Source organism: Pipra filicauda, unplaced genomic scaffold, assembly GCF_003945595.2.
Source record: "Pipra filicauda isolate LSUMZ 115617 unplaced genomic scaffold, ASM394559v2 scaffold506_size402828_pilon, whole genome shotgun sequence".
Lineage (NCBI taxonomy): Eukaryota > Metazoa > Chordata > Aves > Passeriformes > Pipridae > Pipra > Pipra filicauda.
The window spans coordinates 296,139-320,743 of NW_024104650.1; the positions used below are offsets into that span (position 1 = coordinate 296,139).

A 24,605-nucleotide genomic window follows, 5' to 3' on the forward strand; every position below is an offset into this window, starting at 1 on the left:
ACATGAAAGGAATGCACCATCTGGGTTGGAAAGGGAGCAGATCAACACAGTCACCCAGATGCAGAAGCTCTGGAACAGGCTGGGAGTACTCACAGGCAGGGTGCCAGGCAGGCTCCCCCGGGGCAGCAGCAGCCCAGCATGTCAGTAGTTAAAAAAAAAAAGAGTCACTTGTTTGGTTCTGTCCTCCCTGACCCCATTAGCTACATCCGGATAAGCCATAAACTGGGGATCCAGACTCCCAGAGGGAGTATCCATAGGGATACAGCCACGTCAGGGCAGTTGGGAAGGCAGCTCTGCCCTTAAAAGGGACAAAACAGCAACTGAAATTGCCCAGTGGTTCTTTGCCAGAACTAAGGCAGCAGTCAGTGACACCAGCCCTGCTCCTCTGTGGGGACACAGAAGGAGAGGGCATTGGTTTTCAATGCCTTTCCGAAAAGTGACATGGGGATCTGCAGGTGGAGGGTAACCACACTTACTTTTCCTCTGTGACTGTCTGGCCATTGCTTCGTGTTTCCTCTATGATGATTTTCTCTTCCTCAGGAAGAAGGACTTGGGGGATGGAGTCTTTACGGGAGCCTGTGTACAAGAATTGTTCATCAGGAAGAAAAAGGGGGAAATTTCCCTGGTGCCCACCCTGCTCTGGAGACAGGAGCCCTCGTTCTCCCTGCTCCGCTGTGAGCCTGGGGCAGCCTGGAGACATCAGCTCCCTGCCATGGCTAAGTGCAGGCTTGTACATCCCCGAGCTACAGCAGCAAGTGGAAAGTTTTCAAGAGTGCTCATTGCATCTAAAGTTATATCATGACTTATAAATGAAACCATTCGATTAGGGGCAACAGCTCCCAGAAGAACTGTGGCCTCCCTTTTTTAAATGTACCATTATTTGACAGGTCAGTGATTTAATTTGACATCTCAGCAGCAATGATAAATAGTTATATTTCCAGAGTTGAAGATGTTAGGTTCTTATGAAGCTGCTTGTTCTTAAACATGCAGCTGATTGAGAGATAATATTCATGCTTCCTTTCTAAAGCTATAAGCAACCTGAGATTACCATCAGGTAATCACTGGTGAAATAGCAGTGTCTCATCTGCCCTCCTACCTGCTTCTTCTCTGTGTTTAGAAGAAAAACAATGGCAACTAAACCACCAGGCAGATAAAGCTCCCTTATCTCGAAGACTGAGCACCACACAGTTTCCTAGCATGAGCCTCATTGCTGTATGATGCAACATCTGTTTTTTCCCAGAGGGGTTATCAGTGTTGTGGGCAGAGTATGAACTAAATAATCTGGTTGTGTGCCCACCTGAGCTGAGAGCTTGCTGGAAGCCTGCCCCAGTACAGTATGCCTCGATCACCTTCAGGATCTGAGCATCTTCCTCCAGCGCAGCAGTACCTGTAAAACATTGCAAACAACAGCTCGCACAAAAACCAAGGTGCTCTGGCCTCATCTCTCCCAGCCTTTGCTCCCAAGCCCTTTAAGAGAAGATTGTGTTGTTTCCGTGGCTGACACTCTATCTGGGACTTTATTCAATTCTCTTTTGAGGTCCTTTGCGTTTTTGGGTCTGTGTGGCATTGAGCATCATGACTAACTGGTATGAAAACGCACTTCTGGCTGCTCATTTCATCAAAACCCAGGGGGTGGTGCCTGACTTTGGGTGCAGGCAGTGCTGGGAGATGGGCAGGCAAAGCAGCCCTGGTATGGGGGCTCTGGTACATCAGCACCAGAGCAGGACTTGGAAACAGGAAGACTTAATTTCCAGCTCCCTCTCAGTGCTGTTTTTCGAGGAGAGCTGCACACTGCAGCTTGACCATGGCCTGGGTGCCCATGGCCCGGAGGAATGTCCCAAGTGGGCTTCAGGGAGCTGTCAGGACATCCCTCTTTGCAGGTGAACACCCTGGCAGGATTTGGGCTTTTTTCGTTCCCTGATTCCCCATGTAAACTATTCTAGGACTTGCTGGCGTGGCCAGGTTTGCCCCAGCTCTTAGACATATTTTGGCCACTCCCAATGTGCAGTTTTACTACAGTTTTTATCTACCTGGGAGTAGTTCTCTGGCTTCATACCCAGAACAAGACCACCCACAACCTGTGACCTTGTGGTAGCAATCACGAGGAGGGTGGTGGCATGTGTAGCAGTCATAACTGGGAGGGGAGGAGGGGATCTGTCAGAGGCTGAGGACTAGTGCACCTCCAGAAACCTCCCCTGCTCAGCAGCATGTGGGCTCATCACAATGAGAGCACCCTGCCTGTAAAGAAAGGGTGTCCTCAAAGTCCCATGGAGATCACTGAAAACACAGAAACCTCCAGAGATAAAAGAAAAATAGAATCATAGAATGATTTGGGTTGGAAGGGACCTTAACGATCATTCAGTCTGAACCCCTGCCATGGGCAGGGTCACCTTCCACTAGATCAGGTTGCCCCAAGCCCCGTCCAACCTGGCCTTAAACACTGCCAGGGATGGGGCAACCACAGCTTTTCTGGGCAACACTTACTTTTCCGAATAACAAACTCTTCATCAGATGGCTTTCTTTCAGTTTTCCTTTTTGGAAGAAACTTCTTCATTGTTTTTGGGCTTTTGCTGGAATCCTACAGAGAAACAGACACTTGTGTGTACCCAGACCGACAGGCAGCTCGGACAGCGGAGCAGCGCAGCCGGTGCAGTTATCTCTGTTACACACAACATGTTAGAGAACTACAAAGCAGACAACGATAAAGTCGGGGAAAATGATGGGGTTTGCCTTCCCTGTGTGCCAGTTGTGACCCACTGCTTCCTGGAACAGCAGTGGGAATTGTACCTGCAGGGTTGGGCCAGGACAGGCTCCTCTAGCAAATTCAACCTGTGTCTAAAATCCTTTAGCCAAAGAATTCAAATACATACTAAGCACTTTTAGTCTGCTTACCAACTCTGTGGTCTGTGCTAGAAAACCCTAAAGTATTGTTTATTCCATTGACTTGATTTCTAATATAAGAGTAGGCAAATAACACTGTTTCTAAATGCCCACAATTTGTTTGAGATTATAAATCCCCTGCACACATACACAGAGAACGCACAAACACACACAAAGTTAGTGTTTGCTATGACTCCACGAGTAAGAAACACAAGCTTTTATCTCCTTCACTTTTACAAGTCTTGCTGATTTGGAGAGAATTAGTGTATTAGTAGGTTACATGCAATAGGGATTTAAAGCAGGAGAAGAGGCATGCCAGGAAGTTTAAGTACTGTAATACTAAATCCTTCTTGAGAGTTATCTCAAAATATATTTGCCAGTTGCTACTGACTCTCACAATAACTTACTGATACAGCCAGGCAAAATTAGGGTCATGCAAGCATAAGAAGCATGAACAGGAACGAGCATTCTTTGCCAGGATAAGCCAAAGAGATGTATCTACCCTTACCTTTAAGATATAAGACATCCTCTACAATGAATATGCAAAGAAAGAGAAGATGAGTGTGAGAGACTGATGATTTTATTGACCAAGTCCATTAAATTCACAATTCTAAAACACATTTAAATGTTAGTCTTGCGATTAATGCGGCAAACCCTCCGTGTACTGGTTTTAGAGCACTATCAACATGCAAAGGAGCACGGTGTCATGCAAAACTGAAAAAAATTACATGTGAAACGCATGGTAAGTGGGCATTAATACACTCTAAACACATAGAGAACATGCCTCCTGTTAGTAGTGGGTGTCTGTGGATATCGGTTGCCTAAAATGATGCTTACAAATGCCAGACCCCCGTGTGTCTGGCTCCATCCAAGCCCTGGGGAGCAGCTCGGGGTCTGGCCCCGTGCTCAACACCAGTCCTGCTGGCCTCAACCCCAGCCAGGACGGCAGGATGCTCTGCCCACCCTGGTGACAGCCTCCCAGGACTGCATCTTCTCAAAGGGGACCTGCCAGCCTCGCTGGAGAACTGACTACATCAGGCATCAGCGCTGCAGCATCTCCCTGCTCTGCTGGAAGGATGGGGAGCTCCCTACACACCCTGTGGAGGGTCCCATCCCTGGGATGTTCTGTCCAGGGAGCCACACAGCTCTCCTGCAGGTCTGACCAGCAAAATCCTGAAGTTATAAATCTTTCACTTAATGCAAAGCAGCCAGTTTAAAAAAAAAAAAGAAGTGGTAGAAGAAATGATTGGTAAATCTTTTTTCCTTTGCTAACTTGAATCCAGACACATTGTTTTACCCACAGAACTTACCTGTTCTGTTATTTCAAATGATTACTGGAAACAGAACAGGAAAAATGACCCAATTTCAATGGAAATAACAAGAGTGAGGTGCAGTACGCAAGCAGGGTCTGGGGTTTCCTGAGCACAGCAAGGTATGAGGAAATGCACAAGACTATGCCATCCCATCCTACACTACCAGAAGCCAATTAAAGTAACATGGATGTCTGAAAATCTCTAACCTTTTAATCAAACTCTCCCACTCACTTCCCTGCAAATAATCTTTAAGTTTGTATTTCTTTATTTTATCTTCATTATAGGAAGGTGACTTGCATGGAGCTGTTTGCATAGTTTGTTTTGTGCCCTACTTTAAATTAAAAAAAAATAAAATACAGTGGAATAGGGATTCCCCTTAGTGATTGAGCACCCCAGAGAGAGGGACAAGGCAGATGAGGATCTGCTTGGGACAACAGAATTTATTTCCCATTTGTCATCACAGACTCATGTCCATGAGTCCCTCCCCTGAGAAGGGGCCTCAGATTGGACTGACTGGGTACCAGGCTGTGCCTGCCCAGATCTGCTGGACATGTTGGCCTTTGGTTCTCCACCAACTGGCCAGCACAGCCTGTTCCCATGAAAATGATATTTTTGGTCCTTTGACAACTCACAGGATACCATCCAGCATTCCGCCCCTAGGGGCTCCCCGCCTGCTCGGCCTCTATGGCAAAAACCTCTCCCCTGGTTTCCACACAGAGAGTTTAACTCCTGCTATGTGTGGCAGGGGACAAGAAACTGCAAAGAACTGTAGTATTAATCATATCACTCAATCTGTGGTTTTTCACACAGAAAAATTTCTCCTCTACCTCAAGCCTCTTCATATATTTTAATTCACCACACAAGCAAGAAACGGTTTAGTCTCTGTTTGGGACTTGGACCATGCAAAGACTACAGGTCATTTTCAGTCTTCTCAGTTGGTATTTGAACAATTTAATTCCCAAACTGAAATGCGTTCCTTTACAAATTTTAAGAAATAAAATGCAACAAAATATGATGAGGCTACCTAAAATCTCTGCCTGAATCAGTGGACCCACAGCCCCCTGGCTACTGGGCTTTCCATCCCTGAGTGCTGGTGGGGTCCAAGACCCCCTCCCTATCCCCATCCCCACTGGGAGCACGGGCAGTGACACTCCCAGGGCTGCTGTACCAAGAAAGGCAGCTGACTCAGATCCAGAGTGCTCACTCAGTAGGGGGAACATTACCCAAGTTACTGGTGAGTAATCCCAAAAGTTTAACATGAGGTAGGGAAGAAGAGCACCACATTTGTGGTGTGGGGTGAGAATCAGAGCTGGGCTGTATTTTGGGTTTCCCCACACCTCCTCTGAGCTCCGAGGCTTGGGGTTCCTGCAGGGGAAGTGATCCCTCAGGCTGCTGCCTCCCAGCAGGGCATCGCTGTGTAAAACATCGGGTGGGTGGTGAAGGAGGGTCAAGGCCCATGGCTGCTGCAGAGAGCCTTGTTCCAGCCACCAAAACAAGGTGAAAGACACAAGAAACATGAGCAGGCTTTTTGCCTCTTCCTCTTGGTGCAGCTTTGCTTCTCAGTCCTGCAGTGCTGAGCCACTGGTACGGCTAGAGCTGGAACACATCCCGGCAGGGAGCCAGCTCCCAACCCACAGCTCAGATCAAGGCAGGAGGAGGAGAGGAGACAGCTCCACCATGGCATTGCCAAAGGACAGCGCTTGATGGGACACCCTGCTGCAGGATTGGTGACATCCAGCAGCTGAGGGCACTGGCTACAGCAGCCAACAGCAAACATCCAACCTGCAAACACACGTGCTCATGAGTCCCTTGTAGCACAAAGCCCGGTGCAGCAACCAGCATCCATCGCAGGACTGGGGCCAAACCTGGCAGTCATTTCTCCCAACATCCCCAAGAACCCATACTTCTGTGCCCTCACTGTGGCATAAGAAAACTGGACACAAGCTCTAGGGATTGTGTGAAATCAGGGTCCTGCACAGGCAGGTGAGATGATTACCTCTTTGTAACTCAACGCTGCCGACGGTCTGAGCGGAGGAGCAGGACGGAGGCAGCTCAAGCTCCAGGGCTTGAGGATCTTGGGCGGTTCCAGAGGTCCACGGATCTGCCCAGCTGAACTAAATGTCTGAGAAAATAGATGAGAAGCAAACAAAGACTGTTAACCACCAAACAGTGTAGAGAAGCAGAGTGGAATGGACAAGGATTCACTGTGAACTCTGAGATGTCTAAGTTGCAACAAAAATAGGGCAGGATACATGTAAAATGGTACAAGGGTGACATGGTTACAAACAAAACTGCAGGATGTGTCTTACAGCTGTGATGTTACCTCAGTATCAGAGTGCATTGCTGAAACAGAGAGCTCAGCCTGCACTGAGGAGCCCGGGCAGCAGAGAGGGCGGGGAGGTGACACTCACCGAATGAGGGCTCCAGGACTGCGTCTTGGAGACGGTGCTGCACGTCCCTTTGGTCAGCCTCTGCAGGTGGTCAAGCCATTCGTGCAAGTCCTGGCTGGTGCTGCAGGACACAGTGATCCGCTCTGTCATGTTCCCTGTGGCAGAGGGTTAAATAACTGACTTTATCAAAGGGTAGAGAGACCCAGGAGGAAACACGGGGTGAGATCAGCTCAGTGCAGCAGCAAGCGGCTCCTCAGTTTGCACAGTCCAGTGGCTGCAAAAAGGCCAGGGTAAAGATAGAAACATAGAATCATAGAAATATTAAGGTTGGAAAAGACCTCTAAGATCACTGAGTCCAACCATTACCCCAGCACTGCCAGGTCCACCACTACATTGTGTCCCTAAGCACCACATCTACAATGATGATGTGACTGCCCATCCTGCTCCAGGCAACCACTGAAAGCCAGAGTGGGAACTGCATAGAAAGGCTAAGGGAACTGGTGAGATGAATGTTTGAGAATTACTTTATGTTGAAAGTAAGCAAACATGACATTTCCCTGATTAACAGAACAGCACAGACAGCTGATTAACGCAACAGACAGCTGCACTGCAGCCCAGGCACTGAGCATGAATGACTGTGTATAGGAACAAGATACACTGAAGAGTAAAAATGAGGAAAACTAGGAAAGCTTCCTGATGATCAGAGCTGCTAATCTGTCAATAAATGAGGTGCTCAGAGCTGCACAGGACCAATGCTGGACACAGACGGGCACACAGCCCAGAGCAGTGCTACTGGGGTGGGGCATTTGTCCCATACAAAACCCTCCAGTCTCCAGAAGCAGCCAGAGGCAGAGCGCAAGGGCACTGGGAGGAGGTTGCTCAGAAACTCAGACAACACATGGTAAAAGAGCAAGAAGAAGAGCATGATTCAGGAAGGAGGACCAGTACTTCCAGTGGCAACTGTTGTTTGGACTGGGAGGACGGCTCCAGGCAGGGGCCCTACTGACCTGCAATTTCAAACATGTGCTCGTTCCCTTCAGCATCTTCCAGCTTTGTCAGCGTCATTCCTGTCAAAGGCAGCTTTCCCTGGGAGAATTGAAGAGGAGTCAGTGTCTGCATCTGCTTCCCAGCAGGTGTTGTTCTGCTTGTTCCTGCTGATTCCTTTCTCTTTGGGAATCGCCATTTAAAACTAATTTGTGAAGCCTCAGACTGCAGGAAGAGTCTCCTTTAATGTATGGATCTAGATTTCCCCGCACAACTAGGTCAAACCCCGGAGATGCGGCTCCCATGACAACTGAGTCATCCCGGCTCATCTGCCGCCCTTTCCCTTCACTCAGAGCAAACCCTTTTTACAGTTAAGTCAAAAGGATCAACTTCCCCTGGTTTTTCTGAAAGCCTTCCCTGTCCCTCTGATTTGCATGCTGAACTGCCTGCTCACCTTACTCCCACTAGTGGGTCAAGTCAGAAAACCCAGCAAAATCCTTCCCAAATCTTTCCCATCTCCCTTTCTGTGACAAATGACACATCGACACAAGAACAGCCTTTTCCTGACAGTATTGATGTTTTCAGACAGCTGGAGAAAAGCCAAGCTCCCAACAGCCTGATTCCAGCCATTCAAATGGTAAAACATGAGAAATGCAGTTTTGGGGTACCTCATGGAGTGGAAACTTTGGGCTCTTTACAGGAGGTTTTATAGCAGTGAAATATTCACTGAGAGTCGGATGGCTGGTTGTGTGGACAGCTGGATCAGGACACTTCGCGTTCACAACAGCACAGAGGACAACATGCGGGTTGTTTTTTCCTAATTTCACAGCATTCACTTACCAAATGCTGCTTAACCACTTGGCAGGACAAAGGCACTGAAAGTCCCCATGGTAAAACCAAGCCCTGGTTCCCAGCATTTGCATCACAACAGAGAGATTGAAGGATGCAGAGGATTTGAATTTGATAAGAGCTATCTGATTTCCTTTTTTACACCAAATGCCTTGCAACTTCAAATTAAGCATGCCTACCTGATAGATGAACCCACTCATCCGTGGGCTTGCAGACAGCATCAGCAAAACGTTGGAAAACAACAAGAAATACCGCTCTTCTTTCTCCTGCAGGGATAAGAATTTAGGTTAGTCCAGTCTGCAATGCATCACAAGCACCTGCCTCCAGCAAACTGAACCTGTTGCAGCTGGAATCACAGCCTGTCAGATCACCCCCAAACCAATTATTTGGGCTTTTTTTCTTTACAGCATCTTATTTCTGTACTAGTTTTTCCTGCATTAGATTTTTGTCTGCATCCTGCTAATCCCCTTCCCATCATTGCAGAGCATCTCAGAAGACCTTACGTCTCCCAGCATCTCACATCCCAAACCTGTATTACAGGTCTTCCCAGGGAAAAGTTGCTACATCAAGAAATTCAGTGATAACAGGCACTTTCCCACACCAAGCATGCAGCATGCACGGCTTTAACACCACTGGTGAAGGTGGTGGCAAGCACTGGTGCGACACATTAGGATCAGTAGCACAGGAATCCCTTCAGTTAGTTCCAAAGCACGTTCAGCTCTGGACTGGGACGTCACAGCAGCCACTGTGCTGTGCACAGGACGCTTTCAAGTCACTCTCCTTTCTCAGAATAAGTCATGGGGGAGAAAGAGGGAAATTAATGTGCTTTATGACACTGAGATACTTTTTTTGCTTCAAAAGTGCGACACTAAAGGCCTGAAGCTAAGCTCCCAGGGTGTCTGACTCACTCCAAAGATGTGCACAGTCCCATTGCACAGCTCTTCCCCAGACAAAATTATTTATCACCATTATTTGTCAGCAGTTTCCTGGCCTGGAGTGAGAGGAGCTGTTGCCCCACGTCACTGATCCTGAGAGCAAGGGGGTATTTGGACACAATGCCTTTAGTCAGGAGAAGGACCTGGCTTCACTCACCTCACTTCCTCCACACTGCACCATAACCTGGGACATGTAGATGATGTTTCCCATTGTTTTTATGTCCTCTCCTTCCCAGCGCTGGATGGATTCAGAAAGGATCTGCAGCTCGAGCTGTTTCCTCTTCCTCAGCTCCTGGCATTGTGACTGGGAATCACGGCAGAGCCTCATTAGCTGAAGGGCAGGCACAAACCCAAACCACTCCAGTTTCACCAGCAACACTCCCACAGCCCTGTGGGCTCAGGGCTGGTCATGTCAGGGATCAGGAAAGCCTCTTTTGGCCCTATTACACAAAGTTTGTTAAAAAATCACACCCTAGTGATTTATGAAGTAATGACTATATTCAAATGTCAAAGAAATTGCAAACTGCACTGAGTAAACTTTTCTTTCCAAACCAGCCCTACCTATGAGAGTACAGGGTCACATTTTCCAAACCAAGACAGCTGCAGAGTTAAATGTCTCTAATTTTGCTACTGCTTAGAGAGATTTTGCCCATTTTGTCCAAACAGCAGAGTTGTATTTGCAGCAATGCAAAGTCCCCAAGAATCAGATGGGTGGATATTTTCTAACCAAAATCTGCAAGCCCAAAAGCAGGACTTGGTGGTGCTGTAGAGTCGCACAAAAATAATCTACTGAAAGTGCTGTAATTGAAAAGACCACACCAATGCTCTGCAGCTGGGGACTGGAGGAGCTCCACGGAGTGGCCAGTCCCTCAGCAGCTCTCAGCAAGCAGAGGACAATGCTGGCTGAACAAAGACAGTCCTGCAAATCCAAGCAAAACTTCCTTTAACTGACCACTCTGCCAACAGGGAAAATTGCTGCAAAGCTAAAACTAGGCTCAGTTTTCCCCAGCTGATTGTTTTTTTCCAAACCCCTTTTTCTTACAGAGGTTTTCCTCCTTTCCACCTTAGTTTCATACAAACTCTTTGACTATCCAGGTCTTCAAAGAGAGAGGCTGCATTGGGTCTGTTCTGGAAACACACGCATTTGAACCAAACTGTGGGGGCTTCCTCCGGTTTTACAACTGTTGTATGTTTTGATGGTGTCCCAAGTGTCCCAATCCAATGTTCCCAGGATGCAAATCCAAATAAAAGCCACAGCAGTTCGTTTCAGGGGCACCACTGTGAATCACAGTGGCTCTGTGGTCCCTCCCTGCCCATGCTTGGGAGCCTCCCTGGTCCTGTAACAGGACCACGTGTCCGTGGCAAGGGGCATCTCTGGCTGTGTAACCTCAAATCCACACTGAACCTCTTTAGTTGTGTCATAATGACATTAAATTACTCATCACCCAAGTACACATTTCAAGTAAACCCGTTCATCGCTTACGAGATTTCCTAAAGATTAATGACACCTTGTAATTTAACTGAGTTATTCCCCTGTTAGCTACCAGAATAAATGGAAAGGGAGATGAGTTTTTCTAAGTAAATGCAACATGATCGCCCTTTCCTGTTTTCTATGAACTTTCTCCTCTCCATTTTTCATCTGCACTGCTAAACACTGAAAAATGGCATCTGCTGTGCTAAGGAAGGAAGTTGGACCACATCTGGAGTGGTTATAGTGAAAGGCAGTGGCTACAAAGCTTTAGAGAGAGACTAAAGCTTTTTTAATAACCGAAAAAAGCTTTCCCGGGTAAAACCTTTGTGCACATGGATGGCTTTCCCCCCTCTGTTTCATCTCAGTGCAGCAGGACTTTGAGGGGTGCAGGTAACACAGCTCACAGAAATAGGTTTGTCATCTCTGACTCATCCCTGTGCTATGTTCCCCACCAATGGCCATGGCACCCAGAGCCACAAATTACCTGCAATGTGGTCAAAGTATCCCAGTGCCCGTGAGCAAACCTCAACAAAACCAAGAGTTACTCAGTGGCCTCAGAGGGGAATTTCCTGCTGCACCAGCAGTTGAGTCAGTCACAGCCGTGTTAACCTTTCCCAGCTCACCTCAATGAGCAAGGGGTGGTCCAGTTTCAGGTGGAAAATGATTAGGGAATGGAGGCAAAAGGAGATGAAAGGGACCCCGCTGCCACCATTGCCCACACGTGGCTTTCAGCAGTGGAGAAGAAAGTCAAAGATTTGCCATCTCTGCTCTGGGACCACGGAGCCAGAGTGCAATTGCCAAAACACACATCCAGAGGAGCAGCTCTAGGCTTGAAAGTTGAAATTAGTATTCTTTATAACCCATCTTTTCCATTCCAAAAGACCTTTCTTTCTAATGAGGAGACAAATGTCAGGCTTGACTCACTCTTTGTGAAATGCAGCCCTGAAATGGAGCGCTCTATTTTAAGAATTGCCACCTACCACAAGGGACTTGAAGGATGTGACAGCTTTCAAAACCTCTTCATGATCTGGATGCGCCTCCTAGTGAAGGGAGAGAAAATACCTCAGCCAGCAGCAGCAGCAGGACCCACTCTGAGCATCAACCCACCCTGAGCAGCACCATTGTCCCAGTACACCAGGGCTGTGGGGCTGAGGGTGCAGGCAGCACAGGCTGCAGGAGGGGGTCACAATCCCCCAAGTACCTTCCCCACCATCCACTTCAATGTGACATGGCTGAAAGTAGCTATGCAATTCAGCAATACCAATTTAATGAGTGTAAAGTGGTCAGAGCAAGAGCAGATATTATTTTACTCATAGCAAATTTGACTTGGAAAGAAAATCAATGAAAACAGGCAGAGGTGCAGGGTGGATTTGTGGTTTCACCTTCAGAAAGAAAACCATTGGTGTGCAAGGTATTCCAGCCACTGCCCCATCAAGGGTGGAAATCCATAAGCATCAACGGGAGCTTCACCACCAGGTTTAAGGGAGGGCATGTTTGAGCAGAGAGCTCAGGAAGGGGAAGTGCAGGATGCTGTCCCTTGTCTCTGACCACAGCTGCATGTCCAGGGCCCAATATATTCTAAGCTCCTCGCCACCCAGTTCTCATGTCAAGCAAATCCTAAGGTATCTAGGTTGTGATGGAGCAGTCCCTGCAGCCTGGAATTGCTCAGCCTGGAATGTGGGATGGGGGCTGCCCTGAGCGTACCTGCCCCATCACCAGCTGTGCAGCAGTGCAGGGAATGCTATGGTACAATACATCCACACTGCATACATCTATACTGCATTCATCCATGCTCTTCCCACGGCATCACAGCTTAAACCTCAGCCCTGCTGATTCATGCAACAAAACTCCCACACTCATCTTAGAAACTAAGAGAAACAGGTGATGTGTGTGTCCCCAAATCCACTGCTGATTCCCATACAGCATCCTGCAAAGAGCACACCGTCCCTGCACGGGCATGGTGGCTGCAGCTCAGCTAAGCCAGGTGAGAGTGGGACAGGTAGGTCTGTGTGTGCCTACCCTGCAGGCTCTCATGGCCTTTCCTATGCAGAAATACCCCTGGCTCAAGCACAAAGGTTTTAATCCTTTGGCTGGGTTGTGGATTTGAACAGTCACGGATAAGTGTGCTGAGTAATTAACTGGTAATTAAAACTGGAAGAGGGGGAAAAGCAAACCTGGTTAAAAATAGACTGTTACTTCTGTTTTCTTCACCCCCTTGCACCACCCCTGAGATTTGGAGAGCTCCAGCAGCAGAGATCTCTACATTCCCCGAGGGAAGAAATGTCCTGAAGCCAACCTGCCACTTGCCAAGGAAGTCTCTGTGCCCCTCGGCTGCTCTCCCTGCTCCCAGGACTCGCTCCTCCGCCCCCGTGTCTGTGCTGGCTGCCAGATGCACGTCTGTCTGTGCAGCTCTGCCTCCACCCAGGAGCACAAGCCTGAGGCGAGGGGTAGGAATGCGCCTGTGAGCCGCAGGAACGAGTGGCCAGGCTTAGGAATCTCATCAAACGATAATAAAACCCCTGATTTATTACCCGCTGTGCAAACAAATACCAGCTGTAGCCCAGCCCTGAACTCTGCTTTTACTTGTGCTGGAAATGGCCCATCTTTGAGGAAGGGCTGAGGTGAAGAGCAGGCAATGCCTTCCCACAACATCCCCTGACTCCTCCACTGCTTTCCCACTTTTAACCTGAAAGGTGGATAATGTCCCGGGGAAGTGGGACATATCTCCTTGGAGAGGTGGTAAGCACTTTTAGCCACATGGTGCTTAAATACCAAAGGGCAGATGTGCCTCTTGCAGCTCAGGGGGCAGCTCTGGCAGCACCAAGGGGCAGAGTCTGCCCAGCAGCCCCACATCCCCCCTACCTCCATGTGCCGCTCCAGCTCCTGCAGAAGTGTCACGTATTTATCCAGCCTCAGGAAGGGTTTGCTGAGGCTCGTGGTTAGGATGAGAATGCCTGGGTTGGCCGCACCCTGGCCCTCCATGAACTTCTCCAGCTCATCACTATAAATAGAGACAACAACAACGACAAAGACTAGGAGGGCTCGCACCACTGAGGGCTGTGTTCTGCTGCCTCCCACGCTCTCTCCTGATGGCCAGGGCTCTGCTCTGAGCTGTGCCTTTTTAAGGGCAGCCCAGCCTCCCCTCCGAGCACCCCCCATCAACCCAGCAGGGCAGGCAGAGAGCTGTGAGCTTCCAGCCAAGTAAGACCCTGCTCCCCAGGGATGCAGGGGAGGATGCTGTGTGGCTGCAGGTGTTGGAATGCACAGCCCCTGGGATACATCAGTGCCAGCAGCTGGTCCCTAAGCACAGTGAGATGGCACAGGGCCAGGTGTCTGGTGGACAGTGTGGACTGCAGAGGCTGGTGCTATGCTGGAGGATGCTGCAATAATATGCTGGAACCCTGCTGGGAGCCATGATGCAGGTGTTAGCACATCCATTGCTCCAGAAAACATGGCTTATGTGTGTCAGCACATTTGCTAAAGCTGATTCTTTGACTGTTTTAAGAAAAGGGGTCAGACTGAGGAACTACATGAATGAGTCATTTACTGGAGCCAGGCTTTTCGTTACGCTGAATTAAAGCTGGATTTCACCACCTAAGTTCCCATTACAGAATGGGAAGACTTAAACAGTACAGATGGGATCCTGGCCTTCTCCTTGCTGCAGGCAGGACAGCTAAACTGCACTAGGCATGACACAGTGGTAGCCTTTTGGCTTGGCACATCACACAAATTTGAGTGTCTACTCAAGTGGGAGAAAGATGCTGTTAAAGTGATCTACCAGTGACCCTGCATATCAACCATTCGGTTTAAGAGCAATTAATAAACTGGGTAACTCTGGGTGACTCAATGACCACCCTCCTTCTGCAGTAAAGTGCCCCTCACTGTGGTGCCACAGAGGAGCACCCTCCCACCTGCAAGTGTGTGAGCAGGTGGGAGGAAACAGCATGTGGAGGAGCAGGTCTGAAACAGCATCTCGGTCCTTCAGCAAGTAACAATCACAGGAGATGCTACTGCCAGGGCTGGGGTTGCCTGTTTTACCTAACGTAGGATCCTGTATGTGCAGACAGGACCAGCCCTGAACACAAGTGGCAATGAGTTGTCTCCATGCTGGAGCTGAAAGGCTTTGCTGAAGAGCCCAAAGCCTCAGCAGTTTTCCCAACAGCAGGATCCCATGTTATCCCCTTGCCCTGTTGTCAAAACACATCTCAACATCCGAGGCAGGCCAGGTATCAATAAGAAAAGTAACTTTTTAAAGGAGGGATTTCAGTCTGAAGCTCCTCCTCCACCACTCACCTGTGCTGGGTGAGCACGTTGACGGCCGACGGGTGGTTCGCACAGTACGTCAGGTACAGGGAGCGGAACTGGGGCATCAGGTTCATGAAACAGCCTCCCACACGCTGCTGGTTCTCGGGGAGCCTACAGACACCAACACACTGCCACACTGAGCCTCTTGATCTGCACCCTGCAGCTATGGCAACCTCAGGGACCTGCCCAGGAACCACCCGCTGCATGGGGACATTCCCAGGGCACTGCAGAACCCAGCAAAATACCCACACCTGCCACTTGGGGAGGAGGAAAAAGGAGACCCTCAGATGGGTCTGGGTTTCTGTGGTACAGACAGTGAGAATCACAACCCGTTATCAGCCTGGGGCAAGGTGTGACCCAGCCTGACCTGTGCCACCAGCAGAGCTGCAGCTGGGATGCTGCAGCCCATTGTGTCTGATGAGGATGTGCTGGAAAGAACTGGGGACAATGTAGGCATGGTCCCGCTCTCTGGGTTGCCCGTGAATATGACAGAGGAGACGAAGAGAGAAAGAGAAGCCACAGCCTGAATATATTTCTAGTATTCAGTTTTTTCTCTGTCTCGTTTCAGCCCTTCCAAAAGACAGGCTGGGCTAAGGCTAAACATGTCTGTCAGCTCCCCTGCAGGAAATTAGCACCTCTAATAATTTGCTCTTTGCTTCCTGGCAATTCCCATCTTCATGTCTGCCAGATCTCCCACCCTGCATGTGCTTGCATCTTTTGTGTCAGGTCTAGTGACATTCTCATTCAGCAGATGCCTTAGCATTAAAAATGTCAGAGTTCCTTCTACCTTCCCTCCTGCCAAAGCATTACCTGCCACCTTTCTTCAATCCTGTTATTTTCTTCTATATTTAAGAAGTCTAAGACAGCACCCAGGAGGAAGATTAATGAACATGTCTCTCTATTATTTTTAGCTGCAGTTTAATAGCTTAACAACCTCAGTGCTATGGCAGGAACTTACTTTGCAACTTCTTCCAAGGCTTGGTTCAGCGTTTGCTGGAATGCAGAGATTTCTTCCATGTTTCCCAGCAATGCTGCAATGTCCACGGCGCTGAGCCTGTGAGAGTCAAATCACCAGTCAGCATCAGAGATGTTGCTCTCAGGAGCACCCCCTTCATATTTGTAAGTGGTCCTTCCAAAAAGACCCGAGGATTTCTCTTTCCCCAGATATGGGACACGGGAAAACACAAAATTCATGATCTGTGAGCTACAGACCACAGACTCCTGGAGAAGATGTCTGCTGCCACAGATTATCTTAATTGGATTTTAATCACTTAATCACACTAATCTTCTCAGACGTTTAGCTGTCTAATAGGCACAGACAGATGGGATTTCAGCCAGGGGTGGGGAGGGCTGTGTGTGCACAGACACAGAGACAGCTTTGTCTTCAGGGATTCATTCTGTGGGTTTCCCTATGGGAGGAGGGTCCTATACAGCAGCACCTCAGGTAGGGACTGCTTTGTTCCTCGAGTGAGGTTGGATTTTTCCTAGCCAAAGCTAATGTATTTGCTTCTGTAATCCTCAAAGCCATCCTCATAGTCACCCTCATACCACCCTCATTTAGGCCATTTGCTGCCTACAAGGCTGAGAGCATGAGAAATTTTTCCACATGAAGACTTGAGGAAGGGAGAAGTGATTTAAATACAGAGGCCTTAGGACACCACTCTCCCATCTCCCCAGACTGGACGATGTCTAAACACCAGCTCTCCACCCGTGACGCCCCAAGGCTGCCCAGTCCTCCCGCAGAGCACTCAGCCAGAGGGACCCCAGCCCCAGCCCCAGCTCATGGACAGGGTCACCGAGACGGCACCGCTGGGAAGAGACAACTGTAAAGCTGAAGCAGCGAGCAGGAGGTGAAGTCAACTGCACTGGGTCTTCTATGCAAGGTGAAACTATCAAGAGACCTGCTGACAGGCAGCAGTGTGCTGGATGGAAAACACGTGGCCTTATTTCCACGGGTAAGCCTGGACAAACCCCCAGTCAGCCCAGTGTTGCTCAGGACACAAGGGATGGCAGCGTGTTCTTCTCAAGTACAGAGGTACTTAGTGCCAATGGCTGCACAGACAGGGACACAGGGGAGCCACTTTTTGCTGAGCAGCACTTTGGATTCTGCAGGAGGCAATCTAACCACAGAGGATACCTGTCGTCAGGCATGAAATGAAGAGATGACTGGGGCTGAGAAGTCACAACAAGGCAAATGACAAGGGGAGAAGCCATGCAAGGCACGCTGCCAGGGAACACACATGCTGGGACAGGCACACATGAGCTTGCAGAGGGGTGGGAACAGCCAGCCCTCTCCCAGATGGAAATGCCCGTTTCTAACATAGCCCAGTGTCTGCGTGACCACTGAGGAATGGGAAAGAGCAGAAACCTGCAGAACATGGGCGGGTTTTCTGGTTCACAGAGAAGTTGTGAAGCTTTGTAACAGCAGCAATAACAGTCCCTAAACATTCAAAGGCAGGAAAGTAATGAACTGTGATGGATTTTACGGTGTTCTTTCCACCTCAGATGCCCTTATATCTTACTTATCATAAGACTGGAGGGGTCTTAAGTAAGTTCCCAGAAGTGACTGTAGTTCCTTCGCATAATCTCGTTCTGTTTCCAGAATATTTTGCAACACCTAGGGTGAGAGACAGAGCACTGAGTAGATCTTTGTACTAGAGACTAGTCAAAGGAACATGACATCAGCTTCCAAATGTGGAAGTGCAGGGAAGTGTATTTTAAGTCCAGAAATTACACTTGTTAATGCAGAACCCAGAATGCTCAGCAAAGTCCTGGTGGGCTAATTTTGGGATTTTACTTTGCAAACTCGGCAAGGCCTGGAAAGCAGGTGTTAAAGGCTGCTCCTTCTTCTCTGGCAAAGCATGAAGACAATGTCAGGTCCAACCTGAGTTTAGTATCTGACCCTCAAGAGGCTCATGACCTGGCCCTGCACGCACAACTGGCTGCCAAGGTGTGCAAACAAAACCTGTGCATGCACTCTGGGAGCACTGTTTGCACCAAGGCAGCACAATTTAAATGCAGGAGTGGTTGCACCAAGGATGGCTCCTGTGGCTGTGGCAGCTCAAGCCAGGGCACAGCTCACCTGCCACTTCAGGGATATGTCGAGTTGGGTTTGCTCCTGCTAATCCACCTAAGCAGCCAATTCACCCCCGGCTTCATGGCAGGAAAACCCAGTGCCTGCACCCTCCCAGTCAGCACTCCAGTTTCTCAGTGTGGATGAGCTTTGGAGACAGTGGAGGTGGTTCCCAGCTCTCTGGACATACTGTTACTGCTTTGCTTTGCTTTGCTTGAAATATATTTAGACATGCTGATGAGCATGATTTAGCTCCAGCACTGAGAGCCAGGGATGCTCACATGCAGGCATCTTCACTCTCTTACACCACAGGGTTTACTCCAGCCTGGACACAGGGGGAAGGCACCTGCCCCACCTTTACCAGACCTCCTCACTCTGGCAGCAAGATGTAGAGGAGGTGATGTTTCCCCACCCCTTCTATAGCCACAGTTCATGGTCTGGCAGGCTGTGAACCTGCTCCAAAGCTGAGCAAGTTACAACCAGGCTGTGAGCTGCAGTGGCTGCCTGTTCTCCAAGGGCTGCAGCTGCTGGCAGAGGCACAGGGCAGGCAGCTTGGGGTGTAACATCTCCAGCCAAACCCAAGAAAGGGATCAGAGCCCTAATTTGGCTTGCTTACACCATGACACTATCTCCCCATCTTTATCAATGGGAGACAGTCCCAGTCCATGGTAAGGACTGGACCAAAGACACTGTGCCTTGTTCCCCCACACTGATCTCAAAGCTGCCACCTCTGCTGAACTATCTCAGTCACCCACTTCGAGTCTCTCCTTTTGACATCTTGCAGCAACTTCCATTTGTGGTTTATTGTCTCGACAGCCTTGAATCAAGGGAATGGAAACAGCTGCATTTAAACACAGAGTCACATCCCCGATTGTTACAAATTGCTTCAATGATTTTTAAGGGAAGAAGCCAGTTCAGAAGATTAATAACATGCTACTTATTAAAATGTATGATCAGCACTTTAAAACTTACCACAGGGTAATAATTCTTTGTCAGCTGAGTGCTTTCGAGTCCTTTTAATGCTTTGGGAGAGAGTGGTTTATCTGTACAAAAAAAAATACATCAATAAATTACAATGCACAGCTCTCATTATTCCAGGAGGAAAAGACACTGCCACATCATGTCCAGCAGACATAACTTCATCCCTGTGAACACAAAACTTCAATTGCAGAGTTTGTTTCCCTGCTTCATAAAAGCTAGGATCAAACCAGAGGCATGCATGATGCTGACAGGGGCTGAGCGAGTCACACCAGAAGCTCTGTGCAGCCTCTGCCAACCAACTTACAGGTTTGCTCCAAAATCCCTGGCAGCAGCCCAGTGACTGGCACTGTTTGGAGCTACAGTGTGACTTCACCTGGCCCAAAAAATTTGGGTTTTAAAACTGTGTGTCTGTAAGAAACGAGTTACCATGCTTTGTTCCAGGTGATTCACAAGGCACTTGAAGCCAACCCCGATCAATATGCTGAACTGTGATCGCTGCAGTCACTGGTGATGCAAAATCCTTCTCTGAATGAAGGTAGATTTCAATGAAAAGCTCCCACAAACCTGGAAGTCAATTCTCATTTGGCATTTGCTAAATCCCTGTGGATGCTTCCAGCACGGTATGTGCGCACGCACGCGTGCGCACACACACACACACACACACACACACACACACACAAGTCCCTGCTCCGTTTTTCCTTCACTAGAGAAGCCCATTCCCTGCCAGCAGCACAGCTTTCCCAGCTCTCCCAGAACCACAGTGGCACCATTATCCCCTCTGGACTAGGCTGCCCAGGTTAGGCAAGGCTGCCCAGCCCTGGCCACGCTGCACACCTCCTACTGAAACCCCTCTGTGCCCTGCAGAGCAGCCAGGCTCTCCTGCCTCCCTGCAATCACTCACAGAAGGCAATTACTTTCACACCGATAGCAGGGGAGAAGCTTGATATTGATAAATTTAGCCCCTGGAAGCTGCAGCTTGACGTACTGTCTAATTATTGCTCTTGTAGTTAGTGCTTCCTGTCACTTCCAGCCAGGAGCTCGGTGCCTCATCTAAAGACTCAGAGGAGCTTTCCTCCACACAGATAGCTAATTCCACCCAAAGGGCACATTTAGGACACAGTGGAGGTACAGATACTGCTGAAAAACAAGTAACTTCATTTAGAGTGATAAGTCTCACACTGTGGAGGTGAGGAAAGCAGCTCCCCCCCCGGCAGTGCTCCTGGGGAGGGTTCACTGATAAGTCTCTGCATATATCACTTGGAATATGGCCACATTTCCTGAGCATGCAGACACCAGGGGAATGAACCCTCCTTCCATGTGAAATGGATGCTGGAGAGAGGATTTGGAAAGAAAAGCTCTGTAGATGTAAAAATCTGATGGGCTCTCACATCAGGATCTGTGGGAGACTTGCCCTTCAGTGAGGTGCTGTTATCTCATGCAGCTCCCATCTGATTTTCCCCATAGGACTGAAGTTTGCTCTCTTTTGTTTAAAACATCTCTCTTCTTCCTTCACTAAGTTAATTAGCAATTCCTGGGCTGTGCCAGACAAGCCTTCAATCCCTGCTGCAACGTCCTGCTCTAGCTCAGACATCATTTCCCAGAGGGAAACAATGGGAGATGAGATAGTCTAACAATGATTTTTTCATTTAGAATTAAACAAAAACTGACCTAATTCTGAGCACTCAATCATTAATTTTTTTCTTCCCTCCTTTGTTTGGTTTTTTTTTTTTTTGCAAGTGTGGGAGCAAGGATGTCTAATGGGGGCTGCACATTTTGCAGTTCTTTGCAGACCACTGCTGGCATCTCAGTGTTTGAGGCCAGGGCTGACCCTGAACCATAAAACCAGCACCAAGCACACAACTGGTCTCTGTCCAGGGTAAGTCCTCAAGGCACATTAAGGAATTAAGTTGCTTTTTGAAAAAAAAACAGTTTACTGTCACACCATGGTCTCTGAAGAACAACAGGCTGAGCTACTTGAATGGATATGTAACACCACGGGGCACTTGGCCAAGGTCTTCATGTCATCCCCCCCCCCCCATGCCTGGGTATGATCACATCTTAGAAAATGTTAAGGACACTCAAGACAAAGCTCAATAAAGGCAGATGTCATCAGATGGATCGTACCCTCCCTCTTCCTTTCTCAGTATTGCAGCAGAAGAGGCATCGGGGCAAAATGTACCCTGAGGAATCAGCCACCACTATGGACAAAACCAGGCACTGTTCCCTGTGGCCATGCAGTTTTTGTTGGATTGCACACCACAGTGGTGAGCATCCCTTCCAGTGCTGCCAGAAATGGCAGGATCAAACACAAACACATCACCTGACCCAGGTCTCTAACAAAATGCTAATTCTGTGCTCAGACACTGGAACGACCTGACAGCTCCCCAGAACAAAGGGGAACCAAGCAACTGGTCAACCTCATCCTCTGGCAACATCCCTGCTTCCGTGCTGATGGGGCTTGGGGGAGCAGCAGAAAGGCCCGATGCACTGGGAAGAGGGTGAAGCAGCTCTCAAACAACTCATCCAAAAGGCTTTACCCTTCCGGCCTCATTCATCCTTCCATTAGCCCGGCTGCTGTAAGAACACAAATGGTTCTTAATAAATAGCAGCAATTTCCCAAAGGCACAAGGGTCCTCACTGCATTATACTGCTGTCATTCAATCAGCCCTTGAAAGCAATTTGCTTACCGGTGGATTTGATTTCTCTGACGTAGTTGCTTGGGAACCAGCCTGTTTTTCCATTCAAGGTCCCTTCCCACCAGCCCCCTTCTTCAACCCGGGTGACATAAATAATGTCTCCTTTGTTAACGGAGAGTTCATCCTCATTGGTCTGCTTAAAATTGAACCTGGCCTTTACCACCAGCTGATGACTGCCATTCTCGGTCATCTCCTAAGGAAAGAAGCATGGAAAAACATCAGTAAATCCTCCAAAAAGGCAGAAACCACTAGGACAAGCCATTGTTCTTCTTTGTTGTGACAGCTGTTTTTTCAGTATTGCTCTGTATAACAAGCAATAATGTCTTGCTGTTGTGTAAACACTCCCTCCAGAGGACCACAAGGTCCCTCCCAAGCATTAATTTAGTTTCCCAGTGCAATGGATGGCAGATAAGAATCGCTCTCCTCATGTCACACAGAGGAGCACTGTGGCTTGGAGAAGCTGCAAGACTCCCTCCAGCCGAGGCAGCAAAGCTGTGATGGAGATCAGGGGAGAAAAAGCTCCTCTGCTGTTCTTGACCCAGAGGTACCACTCATACCCCTCTACTCCCACAGCCATCAACCCCATAATCAGATGTTAAATAAGGGATACCACAAGCTTGGATTGCCTCCGTAACACCCTCGCTGACTGTGAAGTTGTGCCGTTGGACTCAGTCTGGGGGTCTCCAGCCGTGGAGCTACGAGACGACAGATGTGAACATGGCCCTTTGGGTGGCTGATCTGGTGAAAGGAAACAACATCTGAGTTTTACCCAACTGTCCACCACCCCTCCACATCACAGCAAAGCAAAGAGTAAAGCCTGTAAAGAAAACAACAGGGCACAACAGCTGAAAGAGCAAGACGGTATCTCCAGCGTGGGTACTGCCAGTCAACAGCGAGGATGTTTTTCTGGGCTGGGATAACCCTTCCATCAGGGAAGAAGTTGAATTCTATCCTGAGGCACTCCTAGGTTGTGCCAGCCACACATCCAATTGCAGGTTTTCTTTTAAATCCCCCTTAAAACTGTAGAAAAGTAGAATAATACTCAGCCCAAGGATGCCCAACTGGGACTGTTTCTGGGATCCAAGTAAGCATTGTTGAAGGTGTGTCACAGTTTAGCTCTCAAGTGCTCTTAGGTCACCTCTGCAGCTGCAGCGTGGGCTGTCCCACTGAGTGGGGAAGAATGCTGAACAGCTGGTCAACACAATCGCTTCTCTATTTAGAGGAGTCCTTCTGGGTTCATTATCCAGCTGAAACAGCCTAGGCACTATTTTGATTACTGTTCATGGACTGTTGCCATTAGCCATGTGAGAGAGGGATTCAAGCCACACTGAGGAAGGACAGGAGTGTCACCCCCAGGAGATGGACAGCCCATGGAAAGGCTCAGATTATCCCAGCAGCTCTTGGAGTTGCCTCCTTCACACACTCGAAGCTCCTTGCTTTGCAAACCAGTCTCCAGGCTTGTTCCTGCCCCCACCTGCCTGATGCTGGAGGCAATGCTGCTGCTCTGACACATCTGTTTTTATGATTAGTGATTTGTTTCTATATTAATACATGAAAAGTCGCCAGAGGGTAAAAAATTTCCTGGTCACAACTACGCAGAGGCTGAGTCAGTGTCCTTTGTCACTAAGAGAAGTTTCAGCTCCTGCAGGACCTGGCAGTGCTCAACCCCAGACTCCTGCTTGATGCTGCAGAGGGGTAAAACCATGGCATTCAAGCCACCCAGTAATTTCCAGTACTTCTCTGCTACTGTACCCCACACCACACTGTGGGACACGACTCAGATCACCTTCTTTCTATGTGCCGTGGTGGTCAAAAAATGCAACAGCAGATATTAGCATTCCAGTAAACTGTGAAGGACTTTTAAGATGCGCCTTATAGCTCTGCTTCAGATTTTAGAACATTTCTGTGTTCCAGAGCTGCTGGTTTTCCACCTGCAGCGTGGACCTACCATGTCCATGGACCTCAAAAGCAGGACAGACAAAAGCAGCCTGCAGGAATCACTGTGCTGGGTGTGCAAGTCCCTGGGTCACGTTTGGAGCTCTTCCTTGAAAATGCTGCAAGAGGAGAGGGTGATCCAGCCACCAAGTGTGCACAGGAATAAGAAAGCATAAACTCTAAGGCTGCTGTTCCCCCCTTCTCCTCCTGTCTGAATGTCAACATGGAAAACTCATTCCGAAGGGGATGTTTGGTGGGAGTTACAGGAACTCAGCTGGGCTTTTATTCTCCCCAGAGGATTTTTGTTTCAATAGGAAAACACCTCATCCTTAGACTGGACCTGGAGCAACACAAACTGTGAGCTCTTGGGGAAAGGACTTGCTTTGTCTCTCTCCAACCCCTTGCACAATGGGGACCAGGTCCGTGACTATGACTTCCAGGTGCTGATGTCTTACAACCCCCAGCCATGCCATACCCACACTCCAGTCTGCCCAGTCCGTGCTCTAGCGATGGACAGCATCCATGATAAATCCTGTGTGCTGTCAGTGAGTCAGTTTTCTCTTTTGCCCTGCTCGTTACACAACTGCCTTATGACCACATGGTGAATTCCCAACTCCCTGGGCTGCAGCAACAGCAAAACCCCTCCACATGGAAAACCCACTTTGCCAACAGAGTGGGTTTTTCTCTCTGAAGCATCCCGGGATTTGAGCAGGAGTGGTTTTGGCTGCTCCTGGCGACTCACTGGCCAGAGGGGTGGCTGGCTGCCAGCCTGAGATGTTCTTCCCCTGATTCC

At 48.8% G+C, this 24,605-nt stretch overlaps 1 protein-coding gene across 4 annotated transcripts in view; it reads right to left on the reverse strand.

Annotated features, from left to right (window-relative positions):
* Positions 1-24,605, reverse strand: part of ARHGEF6 (Rac/Cdc42 guanine nucleotide exchange factor 6) — a 40,645-nt gene that overhangs the window by 3,662 nt on the left and 12,378 nt on the right. For 3 of the 4 annotated variants that reach the window (XM_027722536.2, XM_027722538.2, XM_039386808.1), the window contains 17 exons: positions 22,488-22,615; positions 21,869-22,070; positions 19,173-19,243; positions 17,650-17,744; positions 16,086-16,181; positions 15,116-15,238; positions 13,685-13,823; positions 11,803-11,862; positions 9,509-9,655; positions 8,596-8,682; positions 7,591-7,669; positions 6,605-6,738; positions 6,190-6,315; positions 3,389-3,409; positions 2,485-2,578; positions 1,298-1,387; positions 477-576 (listed from right to left, as the gene is read on the reverse strand). In XM_027722536.2, coding sequence (XP_027578337.1) covers positions 477-576; positions 1,298-1,387; positions 2,485-2,578; positions 3,389-3,409; positions 6,190-6,315; positions 6,605-6,738; positions 7,591-7,669; positions 8,596-8,682; positions 9,509-9,655; positions 11,803-11,862; positions 13,685-13,823; positions 15,116-15,238; positions 16,086-16,181; positions 17,650-17,744; positions 19,173-19,243; positions 21,869-22,070; positions 22,488-22,615 — 1,792 coding nt within the window. The remainder of the gene's footprint in view (positions 1-476; positions 577-1,297; positions 1,388-2,484; positions 2,579-3,388; positions 3,410-6,189; positions 6,316-6,604; positions 6,739-7,590; positions 7,670-8,595; positions 8,683-9,508; positions 9,656-11,802; positions 11,863-13,684; positions 13,824-15,115; positions 15,239-16,085; positions 16,182-17,649; positions 17,745-19,172; positions 19,244-21,868; positions 22,071-22,487; positions 22,616-24,605) is intronic. The other variant, XM_027722537.2, reaches the window with a different exon arrangement.